At 48.7% G+C, this 12,930-nt stretch overlaps 1 protein-coding gene across 5 annotated transcripts in view; it reads right to left on the bottom strand.

The window, feature by feature from the left end:
• The window catches only part of IGDCC4 (immunoglobulin superfamily DCC subclass member 4), a 108,575-nt gene that overhangs the window by 22,308 nt on the left and 73,337 nt on the right, over positions 1-12,930 (bottom strand). For 3 of the 5 annotated variants that reach the window (XM_068958179.1, XM_068958181.1, XM_009681175.2), the window contains 6 exons: positions 11,414-11,569; positions 10,451-10,861; positions 9,021-9,185; positions 7,437-7,574; positions 5,827-6,000; positions 4,981-5,214 (listed from right to left, as the gene is read on the bottom strand). In XM_068958179.1, coding sequence (XP_068814280.1) covers positions 4,981-5,214; positions 5,827-6,000; positions 7,437-7,574; positions 9,021-9,185; positions 10,451-10,861; positions 11,414-11,569 — 1,278 coding nt within the window. The remainder of the gene's footprint in view (positions 1-4,980; positions 5,215-5,826; positions 6,001-7,436; positions 7,575-9,020; positions 9,186-10,450; positions 10,862-11,413; positions 11,570-12,930) is intronic. The other 2 variants (XM_068958180.1, XM_068958182.1) reach the window with 1 other exon arrangement.

The following is a 12,930-nucleotide window of genomic DNA, read 5'->3' as shown; positions in this document are numbered from 1 at the left end:
CAGTAGCAAATGGACCCTCGGTAGCTTTGGGCAAATCAGCATCACAGCCTGTGGAACATCATCTCAGCATCTGATCTTTCTACTCCTTAGATTACTAACGAAACCTATGCACAGTGACTCCTCTCTCTCCCCCATGCAAGTGGACACACTTCATTGTTTTCTGTTGTTGAGTGACAACATCCTCTCCTCTCTCCAAAACGATGCAGCACCTCTCATATCCAAAGGGCTTTCTGATTTATTCGTTGCTGTGAGGCTCTCTCTTCCAGCAAGTCCTTACATCCCCTGTTATTTAAGTCACCGGGAGCTTTCGCTATATTGCCTCCATAGCAAAGAGAGGTTCTTCACTTGCAATTAGAAAAGCAAGAGTGCACACAAATCCCACACCAGAAACTGGAGGATCCTCAGTACACACCCTTCACATCAGACAGCCATGCACTCTCCGGGAAACATCACACTTTCACCCAAACAGAGCTGCAGGACAGGGCACCCTGTTCCCTAGCAGTGCTCTGGCTGTTTCAAAACTCACTGCCCTCTTTCTTCCTGCCTTTCATCAGCTGAAACACTCCTCTATTGTGTCAAGGAACGTCCGAGTCTTCTTTTCATGGAGATGTTTAACGGAGGAAACAATTTGGGAGACCCAAAGTTCTCAAATAAGAGAGTCGCCAGTTTCTCTCTTTGGCAGCCAGCCCGTTCAGAAGCTCAGGGAGAGCAGTCCAGACTGTCTTTGGTTGCCTTGGCTGCAATGTGTTGATGAAGCTTGTTAATTTGGGACGTGCCTGTTCCTTCCCTGCCCTGATAGATCATTGCTCCCTTTGCCAGACAACGTAAGCAGCACAATGCCTTTCTTATTGATGCCAATTTTATTATTACTGCACTGATTATGCTCCCAGAGGCTAATGGTACCAATTACCAAAGGCTCTCGCTGCTCCACAACACATGTTCACGCTCAGAATATAAAAACAGTTCAGCCACATTTTTCTCCCTGAAAGAATCCCAAAAGCAAACAGTTTTGTCTACCACCAAGGCAGCCTGGATGCCGTCCTGCTGCAGGAACAGGCTTGCTGATCCGTATTGTTACGCTCCAACCGCAGGAAAACTCCTCAAACCCACACAAGGGGGAAGAGGCCAAAACATGCTCAACTTCCCTGTGGCTGGGTCCACGGGTTTGGTGGAACAGAGCGCCCCACAGCCTGTCTGTCACCAGCACACACACTCCAGGCTCCTGCCTGAGCATTTGGCCAGACTTCACTGGGACGGGAGCGCGTTGCGGATGATGTGATCCAAGCAGGGAGGAAGTGCTTGCAGATGTGCTGCAGCTGTGGTCGGCCTGAGTTAGAGAACGAAGGGAAGGAAAGGACAAGTCCTCCACCTCCACAGAGCAGCAAGAGGCTGGCCCCAGACACTGAGCTGAAAGCTCTCTGCAGTACATCCCAGCCAGGTTGAAACCTCGCTTGAACTGTCACCCACAGGAAAGGCCATGTTCCTCAGCCAGATTCTCAATACTGAAAGCACACAGCAGCTCTCACGGCTTGGGTGTGGGCGTTCAGCATTTACATGTGACGTGTCTGGATGAGATCAGAAGACTATCCAGTGTAGCCTCTGGCTGTCGTTAAGTGCAGGATGCTTTAAGGATGCACAAGAATCTCCCAGACAAGTAGCCCTCATTTGCACCTTGTACCATCCAGCACAGCCCAGTCTCTAGGAATCAGCAAGCAGACTAAATTCCCAAGACGCAGTTAACAACGTTTCTATCAGAAAACTGGTGGGCCCTGGATGTACAGGCAATTTTCAGCATGTATAGGTTATCTGAAGTAGGACCAATACGGTGGCCACTTGCACATGAAGCCGCAGCAGCTCTGCCACATGATCAAGCGACACATATTCTGAAAATAAAGGAACTTTGGATTTCTCTGTCAGAGGTTTGGCTCCACTTTTTATATACAGGCCCAGATGTTCAAGTTCTTAGAATATGCAGACAAAGTTCTATCAAGCTGACAAGAAGCTAGTAGGCAGCATGAAAACAGATGTATTTCATTGCATTCCATCATACATTAAATATAAGCAGAATAATCTAGTCCAGATCATTTCAAATCACTAATCTGGATGACTGTGTAATATAGCCAATATACTAAATATGTTGTTTCACTCAGTTTTCAAGGTGTTCATGCAGGCCAGATGCCATACTTTCCCGTAAGTGGGAAAATACCCAGATCTCCAAGGAGCCACTCCCAGAAGCATGTCTTCCTTCATGTGAACGTGGAGGACAGGATCAGCTCCTTACTGTTTATTTTTCATGTAAATTATGGCCTTGGTAGTTGCACCCCATTTCAGAGACTAATTGCTAGAACACAGATGGAAGTCAATGAGAACTTCTCAGGGATAAGCACTCACGGTGATTCAGGACAGCTTCCTTTTGATGTCATGGGATCATGAAATTGCTGCATTTCTTATGTGCCTTTGAACAGCCACCCACCTCTCTGACAAGGTTTCAGCACATTACTTCCAGACTAGATACAAGAAGTGTCATTAGTAATTTCACTAATGACTTTTCGTCAAGGAGAAACAACATATGCTCTAGAGGTTAGCAACAGCATGGGAGAAAAAGTCTTCTCCTATTTCAGACAGCTCGAATAGAGAGAGCTGGGACATTACCAAAGGCAAAATCAAGAAGCCAGATGTTAAGGGTAAGGAGAAGGTTGAGGAAGAAGATGTCTGCAGGACAGAGAAGAGGTGATAGGCAAAGCTGGTACCATTTAACAGCAGAACGAGCCAGTGCAAGACGAAACAAGAAACTGACACTGGACGAGCCTATGGGCCCTCACTGCAGCCTAACACACACCCTGATGTCCTGGGGAAACTAAGGCAGGGAAATGGGTGCAGGGCTCGTTAGTGGTGTAACAGTTGCACTGTTGCTGTAAGTAAAGAGCAACTGTGTGCTCAGGAGCTGTGTGCAAAGCTGCTTTCTGCATACCCATCCAGCCCTGTCTGAGCCCCAGAAGGGGCTCTCTCTTTAGAAGGCCTTCCCCTGTTGCCTGGTGGGCTCCTGGAAAAAAAAAAACAGGAAAAAAAGAAAAAAAAAAAAAATCAGGAAGTGTAAGTCATGTTCCCCAGGAACAAGCAGTGGGACCAGAGTTTTGTCTCGCAAGCTGCACCCCAAACCAAGTCAAGAGAAGGGGCAGCGTGCAGAGACGTAGAGACCAAGCTGCCTTTAGCGACTGTTTGTGCTGCAACAGTACAGCATGTCCAAGGGGGAGATTGAGACCTTGTTTGCAGTGACATGGTATGCAACCAGGTCTGGGCTACAGCCTTCTATTCCCAGTGCCGCCTCCTGGGATTTCCTGACACCTTATCTCTTCAATCTCTTGACCCAATTTGTAGTTTCAGCTGCAACAGCCCTCCAGTGCCCATCCTGGGCAAATCTCACTCTCCCATGAGAGAGCACCTTTCACCATGCACAACCCCCTTACCCTGACATCAATAGATATTCCCAAGAAATAGTTTTCTTATACATTAAAAGAAGTTTCCATCGCCATGATTCACAGGCAGACATCCATGAGCTGGGAAACCCACTCAGCTGCTTTCCCATCCGCCGAGTGCCACAGCGCCGGCGGATGTTAGTCTACCATGTTAGTCTACCAATCTTCTCTGAGATTCCAACCCACCCTGCCTACAAGACCGCTACGCAGATGCAAGCACCTGTGCTGGGAATTCCCTTCCACAAATGTAAACTCTTCTAAATCCCAACCACTCTTCCTCTTGTTTCATGTCCAGACTTCCCGCTTTCCGCAGCACAGCCAGATTCCTGACCCCTTCCTTCACTGTACGCAAGCAGAAGCATGTCATAGCATGTCATTCAACAGAGCAAGGGGGAGAAAAGAGAACATCCATGGCTGGAAGAAACCCGAGACTCTCTTCCTGACACAATGATAGCTGATACACACCAGCCAGATCGTAAGGAAACCATCATGTCTTGACGGATGCCCAAATTTAAGGAAGTAATTACAGAAGAACAAGCAGTCTTCTCCGCGTCACTGTGCCAGAGCATTTGGAATCAATTCAGCCCACTCCCGAGTCCCTCTGCTAACTGATTTGCCAGTGGTTAGCGCAGCACGTGATGATGTTCACATGTGGTTTCCTCAGCGCAGTAATTACAGACCTAAATTCTTCAGAGAAACTCATAACTGTTAACACCCTCTCAATAGCGGGATGGCTGCAACATGACTTGAGAGTTGGAAACCTACTCAGTGATGATGCAAACGGTCTTTCCAGGTGCTGCACACCAAACTTAATGCCATGCATAATATATGTGCTGTATGTTAAAAACATAACTCCTTACAGGAAACACCAAATGCACCTTAGCCAGCAGGTGGACCTGACTGTGATACAAACTTGTTCTCCAGCCGTGGACACTCACTCTCTTCTGCCCTTTTCCCTTAGGTGGAGGAGATCACAGACCCAAAATCAGTAGGCTGTGAATTAACCTCTCACTGCATTTTAATGGGGAGATTTTTCAAATAGTACCCAAATTACAGAAATCTGCTTAGAAATACACAGGCAAGGAGAGATCCTTGTCCTGACTAGAGATTTTAATCTAAGCACTCTCATACTGACACAATACAATATTCTAATTGATTCAAATCACTTATTGGTATTTAGTAATACTAAGTTGTTACATTAGTACTTATAAGTACTAAGTACTGTATTAGAAGTTCTCAGGTAAAAATACAATCCCTGCTAGGCCGCCTTGAAGAATTTCCTCCTTTTAAACTCTCCTAAGAACATGCCCTATTAGCCCCACTCTGGAAATGGTTTTGGGTGCTCTTAAAAAGGTGCAGGAAGGATGCTCAGCTCACACCGTCCTGGTCCAACCCCAGCTGCAGCCAAGCCTCTTGGAAGTCTGTCCTGGAACTGCTACACGATGCAAAGAACAGACTTTGGGTTTCCTTGCCCACTGTTAAGGAGGGGATGTAACCAGCTAACCTAGTCGAGTCAGTTCGTACTGCTTCACTTTCTTCTTTAGTTTTATGGGCCCTACGTCCCAGCTCTCATCTTCAGCGCCATCCAAAGGGCTTTCATCACTGGACTCCTCCGTGCCCACTTCCCGGTAGTAGAGTTTGTAGCCTGATATCTGGGCATGGTTGGCTGGGGGTTGCCATGATATCAGGAGGGACTCCATCTTCGCTCGGACTTTTAATTCTGTTGGGGCAAACGGAACTAGAAGAACAAAATAAGAGGCATTTATCTCCATTTATTCAGCCATTTATCTCTGTTTCCCGGCTCTACTGCATTCTCCCTGTCCCTGGCAGTGAGGGAGGGGTGCGAGGAGAGATCGTCCTGCAAACAGGACCTCTCTGCAGTCTGACAGAAAGGTGATGCTCTCCCACGGCCCCACCAACTGGGCAACAGAGCAAAAACAACCGTGAAGCCACAGTGGCAGATTCTCAATGTCTTCGGAGTCGCTGCTGTCTTTAACCACTGCCTGAGGCTAGGTTGGTTCAGCTCTGTTTGTCAGAATTGTCTCTCCACTCCCAAACGCTGTAACACAGAATTGTCTATCCACTCCCAAACGTTATAACGTTGAGGGTTTTTTTTTTTTTTTTTTTTTTTAGGGCTTATGGCCTTCCAGCAGCATCACCTGGGAGAAACGACCCATCACCCAGGCAAGCAGCAAGACAAACAGGGGCAGCTGAACAGAAAACTAATGGTGGGTATCTGGTCTAACAAAAAGCAATGGTTACAATTCCCTCATGAAAGCAAATTATCTCCAACCCAGGCTCAGGTCCTGCGCCTCCCTCCCTGAATCTCAGGCAACAGTCAGCTTCTTACCATGCGTCTGGTTGTCCCTGTCAGGAGTCCGATGCTGGGTCCATTCCGAAGGGGCCCCATAGCCCATGCTGGTGCTGGCTGCAATGCGCACTTTGTACACTTTGTTGGGATGCAGCGAGTAGAGAGTGATTTGTGTCTCATTTCCGCCCACTTCAATGGAGGTGACCTGATCTGCTGGAACCAAGGTAACATCAGGGAAAACATGTTTGTCCCAGTCCAAGTGAAATACGCCCAAGCAGCCACACAAAGTCCAGCAACCCCCTGTGGTCCACAGGCCCTGGGCTGGCTTGGCTTTGCCCCACGCAAGCTCGTGCCACCAGGAAAAGCGAGAACTACAAATGGGGCAAAACAGATACCCTGACTGACAATCCCTTTCTTCATTTTCAAAACTGCAGGATGCCTTTAGCACCAAGCCTGCCTGGAAGGGGAGCTGTCAGAAACCTTGCTGATGACATGATTGCAGAACAGGAGCACAGCCGATGGCAGATTCCAGTGCTTCTCATCTCTGCATTTAAATTCTCACCTTAATTTGAACCAGAACTGTCCAGCAGCCCTGCTTTCTGCAAAATTCACACTTTCACCTAAGCCAGACTATGGTTTTATTGCTCCCTTTTCAGCCCACCCATGCTCATAAGGGAGGTAACAGCAAATTTAAACTGAGAATGGCCTAAGATTTTCTCTGTAACAGATATGGTCAGTCTTGCTGGAGATTTGTATCACTGTACCATGAACGCAGAGGTCTTGCTTTGTACTTCATGCAGCGTGAGCTCAGCTGAAAGTGCTGCCCCTGCTATGTAACACTGAACTGCTGAGTATTCAGTCTCTGGACTGCAAAAGTTTCCGTAGTTTTATGGTGCCATAGAGCCACATGCAGTCATAAGGTGAGAAAACAAGAACCAGAAGTCACAGTGCAGAATACTAATCCAGATCAAACGCATGGGAACATGTCCAGCGCTTCCTCATGTTCCCCATCCTTCTCTTAGTAAGACGCGCGAGCCTGGGAAGTGATAAGCTGTAGAGCTTTGATGGTTTTAAGAGTGAATACCCAGAAGGATTTGCAAAGCGAGCACACATGGAATTGAAATGACTGCATTCAGCACAGGGAAACATTATCATCCCTGCTGGAGGCTTCTTAGAGGGTCTAACAACATAAATAAAACCAGATAAAAATCAGCAACAGAGCAACACAGCCTTGCCAGGATACTTTCTTGCTTTACACAAGGATCACCTTGATTAGATTCCATTTTAAAGGAGTCTAATGTATTTGCCCTTCCTTCTCATCAGCATCAAGCTCTTCCCCCACCAAACACAGTACAGGGGGCATCACAAGGTTGTCCCTGTGGGATAGGCATTCATGGAGTAGCACAAACACACAAGCATCAGCATAGGCTCAATCCACAACCACAGGAAAAGGTCAACTCCTGCCAAAGGAGGGACCAGCACTTCTGTGACCACCAACAGCAGAACCAGACTAAGGAAGGGCCATTCGCCTGCCATGGGTGAAAAGGGGTCTCTGTTTTCAGCCTTGCACCTCTTCCTCTCAACACAACATGCTGTTGACAATGCCAGAGCAGAAAACATCAGTTCCCTCCAAATGGTGTTTCCCTCACCTTCCTTGAGGGTGCAGTAGTCGATCTTGTACTTCGTTATCTTGCCATTACTCAGCTCCGGAGGAGGAGGCAGCCATGTCACACGGATGTCACCAGGAGTCATGCTCGACAGGGAGAGCTGAGGGGCAGCGCTCGGAACTGGGTAGAAGCAACAATGGGAAGTCAATAAAGACCGGGGCAAGGCTTGAGCACATCTCTGCCAGCTCTTCTGGTTGCCTGGAGGCCAGTGGCTGGTCTCGGCCCTGCCACAGCCACTGGAGAAGCTGTTACAAGGGGAACCAATGTCCCACAATGTTTCAACAGCTCAGGGCATCAGCGAGGCTTCTGCAGAGGCAGGAAAACAGGCTGCTCAGCTTGAGCAGGCCAGATTAAAACCTAGTGGCCACAGCACACCTCACATATGCTACTAACCTACTCTCTAGGGGAGCAAAATATAAGTGTCTGACCTCCCCTTAGGGAGTAAACTACGTCTTGAAACTGCTAGTCAACTCCATCAAATTCAACAGTCACAGAGAACTGGAGTCATTGTGGTGAGGAGAGGAGTGGTCAGGACACAGGACAAATCCAGTGCAAACCAGGATCCGCTACTGTCCCAGTTCACGAAACAGCCCGAACAGCTCACCCTTCTCCTACCCTCACGGCCCCTGCACTTGAACAACAATTCTCTGCTTGACTTGAGAATGCCAAAGTCTTTGAAGAATTGTCTGACAATACTTAAAAAGTGACCTTGTGTCCGCTATAAACTGGGCACTTCAGCACAGACCGGCTAATCGGCCTGCAGTACAGTATAACGCAGAGGAGACACTAAAAGAAACGGCTCACAGATTCAGGCCTCAGCCTGGGAATCCCTGTTCCCTCAAGAGTCACAGATCTGTGCTGCAGGCAGCTTTCATGCTTTCAAACCAGCTTTTCAGGCTTCAGACACATACACAAGAGACCACGCAGGTCACTACGTCAGGAATATTAGAAGCACATAATACATCCTGCAGCATAGCAGGGGCCCACATGAGGCTGCCAAAACCATCTCTTTGGACCACTGTCCCGAAGTTTGTTGTGCCCTGTACGTGTCCTCCGCTGTTGGGCAGCTGTCCTTCAGGCGCCCTGCCTGCACTGCTCACAAAACGCTACATGATAAAAGGTAAAATAAACACAAACTACTGACTCTTGAGGGACTCAACTTTAAGCTTGATCCCACGCCTACAAATTGCAATAGACATCTTTTCTCTGAGTTCAGATCAAGTCTGGTCCAGAGTCAAGTCTGGAGCAACATCCCATTAGCTAGGTGAAAGCCTGGGGAAGCTAACTGCAGTTCCTGCAGGATGTGACTGTGCCCCAGTCTCAGCAAGGTCATCTTCACGCTCTTCATCACCAGGGTGACCTTTTCGTTTTCTAAGGTTCTGCTATACACTTACGGAAAAAAAAGAAAAGAAAAAAAAAAGGGGGCTTATGGCAAGAAGCCGCAGGAGCAGCAAGTACAGGTTTTCTAGTAGCTGCTGATACTGTTCTACACGGCATATTCAACATACATCATGAAACAGGAAAAGAACATTTTTCAGACACCAGTACCCATCTAAGGCAACGCACCATCCTCCAAGGTCTGAACGATTATAGAAGAGGATGTCCGGCTTGCTCCAAGCTGAGAATACGCGACCACATAGAAGACATAGTTGGTATTGGGTTCTAGGTCCTTGACTTGCAGCTCAGTGGTATCGTTATTGACGGCAAACTGGTACTCCACATTATCTGTTCCTAGAGCCAAGGAAACACTGATCAGCAGGTCAGTGAACTGCCAAAACACTCCCTGCAAAATCACTTCATTCACACGGTCTGCAGTGACCACCTGCAAAATCACTATATCCTCTCTCAGTTACCACAGCATCTGCGAAAATCCCATCTCTTACGTGAACTCTTTGGGTAGCGATATTCAATGCCTAAATTTGGACATCTCCCCTTTGACTCAACCTCCGTAATCCATCCCAAGGCAGCTGAAGTTATCAGATTGGTTTTCAGAGGAGCTCAACAAGAGTATTGGCTTCCTGGCTACTCTGGAAGCCAGACCCCAAGAGACCCAAGTGCCTCACTTCAGATTCAGAGTGTGGATAATGCAGTGACCATCTCTGGACACAATGCAGCTGCTTAATAGCTTCATTAATACCATAAACTTTGCATATAAAATCAAAGTGTCAGGAAAAAATAAAGAATGGAAATAAGTTTCTAGTGCCTGGTCCCACTAGAATACACCAAACAGCCATATGGACATGCTACTGCAGACCAGCAAGTTAGTGCATGCCTGCTAAGCCACAGGCGCCGGCACACACTGCATCCAAGGGAATTTGGAAAATTCTTCTACCCGCAATGAAAGGGGTTAAACTAACTGGAATTCCCCCACACTTGCCACCAGCTGGGAAAGAAATTCAAGAGTTCCTGTGGTCTAGCAGATGCCCTGCGACTCGTACCTGCAATGACTTCTCCATGTGTCTAAGCTCTGCTGCGGTGGGGGGCCATGCAGAGGGAGGGTGCCAGGAGTCAAATGCAGAGAACTGGGTATGCAAAGCTAGACAGCCCTGGCTTCCTTCAGTAGCCGGAATCTAGTTTCCGCAGAAGGAGCCCTACTCTGCCACAAGAACTGAGCTTCCAGAAAGGGGAGAAAACACAACTTAGGAGATTGTTTCCTGGATTGTTTCCAAACCGTCTGGATGCATCAAACTCTTCCAGCTCTCTTGGAACAGAAACAGGAGTATGCGAGGTGTTGCAAACACCAAGCTACAGGAGCCTGAACTATCCAGCCTGTCACACCCAGTTCTTCACCTCAAGTATGGCCCTGCTGAGATCACGACAAGAACAGGATGCAGGAACACCAGCAGTTGTGAAAAGCACAATACTAAGCGCAGGGCAGACCTCCTCCTGTTTTTGGAAGGGCCTTCTCTGCCCAGCACCAGGGGCACACACGCTTTCCTCCTTATCATCACGCCCCCAACAGCTGCAGCCTTGTTGCACAGGCAGGTAACACCTACCCACAGCCCGCTGGTAATGTAATGAGAAGCCAATGATCTGCTCGCTGTTGTACTCTGGACGCTCCCAGGACACAAGGACTGTGGTGCTGGAGAGGGACACAGCAGACACCCTTTTGGGAGCGCTGGGTAAACCCTCCCGCACAATCACCGAGAGCTTGGCAGTGGCACAAGCCATGCCCAGGCTGTTCTCAGCCACGCACTGATAGTAGCCAGCATCCTCCAGCCCGATCTGATTGATCACGAGACTCCCACTGCTCTGGACCTTCACTCGCCCATTGGAGAGGATGGCCTCGCCGTTCTTCAGCCAGTGAATGGTCGGGGCCGGCTCGCCCTCTGCCTTGCAGACAAACCGGGCTGTGCTGGCTCGGGTGCGCGAGATAGTTTCAGGAGCCTGGGAGATACTGGGCATAGCTGGAAAGAGAGAGGAGAAATTAATGCAGGAAGGAGGAAGGAAGGAGGGGAAAAAAAAAAAAAAAAAAGGCAGAGCAAATCCTTTCTCCTTCCCATCCTGTGCTATGTTTTATTCAGTAGCAGCTTTGCTTACAAGATAGGATTTGCTAGGCAGACTCTAGAGGCTTAATTTAGACTCTGTCCAAAAGGAAAAATAAATTCTGTATCAACCATGTGCTACATTCCCTGATCCTAGGCTGTTCTCCCTTATGGCTTCCACAGTGCTGAAAGTTAATTGCTGATACAGATTTTCATGGGGGAACCTGGGAGAACAAGAATAAGGAATAAAAAGGTTCAGTAAATACAAGGAACTAAACCCCAAATAAAAGGGGTGACACTCCCACTGAGAGCTATCCCAACCCAGGCCCTCCTGGCTCCAACCATGCTCCCTCTTCTGATCCAGCATGCACCATGCACACAACTTCTCGTCGAGCTTCCGGGTGTCGATCCAGGTAATGCAGGTAGAAACGTTGGCCGGGTAACTGTGGGGTGTTTATCCTGCTCTCTACTCACCGAGGACCCGGAGCTCAGCTGCGGCTGTAACAAATTGCCTGGTCTGGGGTTTGTTAGCACGGCAAACATACACCCCTGAGTGGTGCGGCTGGCTGGAAGGAATGAGGAGGTTTGTCCGGCCCAGAACAATCACATCCGTTGAAATAGGCTTTCCATCTGCAGGAAGAAACACGTGCACAAGTGTGGGAGGGAGCCCCAAGCTGCCCTTTGGCAAGGGCTTGCAAACAACACACCCACCCAGATCCAAGATCACCACTGGGGAGCAGAGGGAACCCCAGATCCCAAACCCCAGCCCAGAGGAGGATTCCTGCTGGGACACCCCACAGTGCTTGACTGGGAGTAGACCAGCCAAAGCCAGAATTGCCCCAAGGTTTAATTTAGCCCATAATAACTGAAAAAGTTCTGTTTTGGATCAAAGCAGTTTCTAATTCCCAGGGTCTGCCTGGAATGAGACCCTCTAGGTACAGCACATTCAAGAGAAAGCTATGCTAACACACTCTTTGCCAAAGGCTGCTAGATCTGCCTGCTGACCCTCATGCACAGACACACATGCCTCCTGCCCTCCCACGTGCTAATAGGAACATCAGCAAGAACTGACCTTTTTTCTGTTTTGTTTGTTTGGTTGGGTTTTTTTGCACCCAACCTTGTTGCCAATCCGTAAGGTAGTAGCCAGTTTGATTACATGGCATTTACTGGTTAAGTTTTGAAGCCCATCCCTGCCATAGATTATGAGGGGAGGACTTTCCACATAAGCCTTTCCCTTGGGGCAGATGGAGGCGTGAAAAGCAGCCACTTTTGCATCCACTGGCAGCTGTGGGTAGACAACCAACATTCTGGACCTCAGCAGAATTCTGGACAACCAACAGCTGGCCTCCAGGGTGCCTCCAGGGCACTGTTGCTCCCTCAGAAGGAAATACCTCAGCAAAGACAGCTTGTGGAGAAGACAGACATGTCTTGAGGGCCCAGCTCTAGGAGGTGATAAACACCCTCAACTTCTCCGGCCATAAAGGCAGTTATGAACATGCCTGGTTTTCCTCCGGTCTCAAGTGTTTAGGTCAGAGATACGGGCTTGATCCACCCACTCCCCATTCATCCAGAACACTGTTCTCCTGGCTGGATGCTCAGCACCACTGAGCAGGGAATGAGGAAAGGGCGGCCCAAATCCCCTGGCCAGGAGCTGAGATGGCCTTCTACAATTTCAAACAACCCTGGGCTTTTGAGCATGTCACAGACAAGCCAGGAGGCTGGCTGCTGGACATCCCTTACCCAGCATTGCTCTGACACGGAGAAACACAGGGAATCTGGTGCTGATATGGAGCAAGTCTGGATTTTTCTGGGACCTCTTGGCTGAGTGTGGGGGAGCAAAGCCAGGAGCTGGGGACAGAATGTAGGCAAACGTGGTCTGGCCAAAGAAAGGCTGGCAGACTGGGAGCTCACTGCCAGCTCTGGCATGAGTTGCTGGGGCTGGGAAAGCCAGCCCACTTGTGCAGTACCTGCGCGACACAAGACCTTGTCCC

The sequence above is a fragment of the Struthio camelus genome, chromosome 12 (assembly GCF_040807025.1).
Source record: "Struthio camelus isolate bStrCam1 chromosome 12, bStrCam1.hap1, whole genome shotgun sequence".
Taxonomy (NCBI): domain Eukaryota; kingdom Metazoa; phylum Chordata; class Aves; order Struthioniformes; family Struthionidae; genus Struthio; species Struthio camelus.
This window is presented reverse-complemented; position numbering and strand designations above follow the sequence as displayed.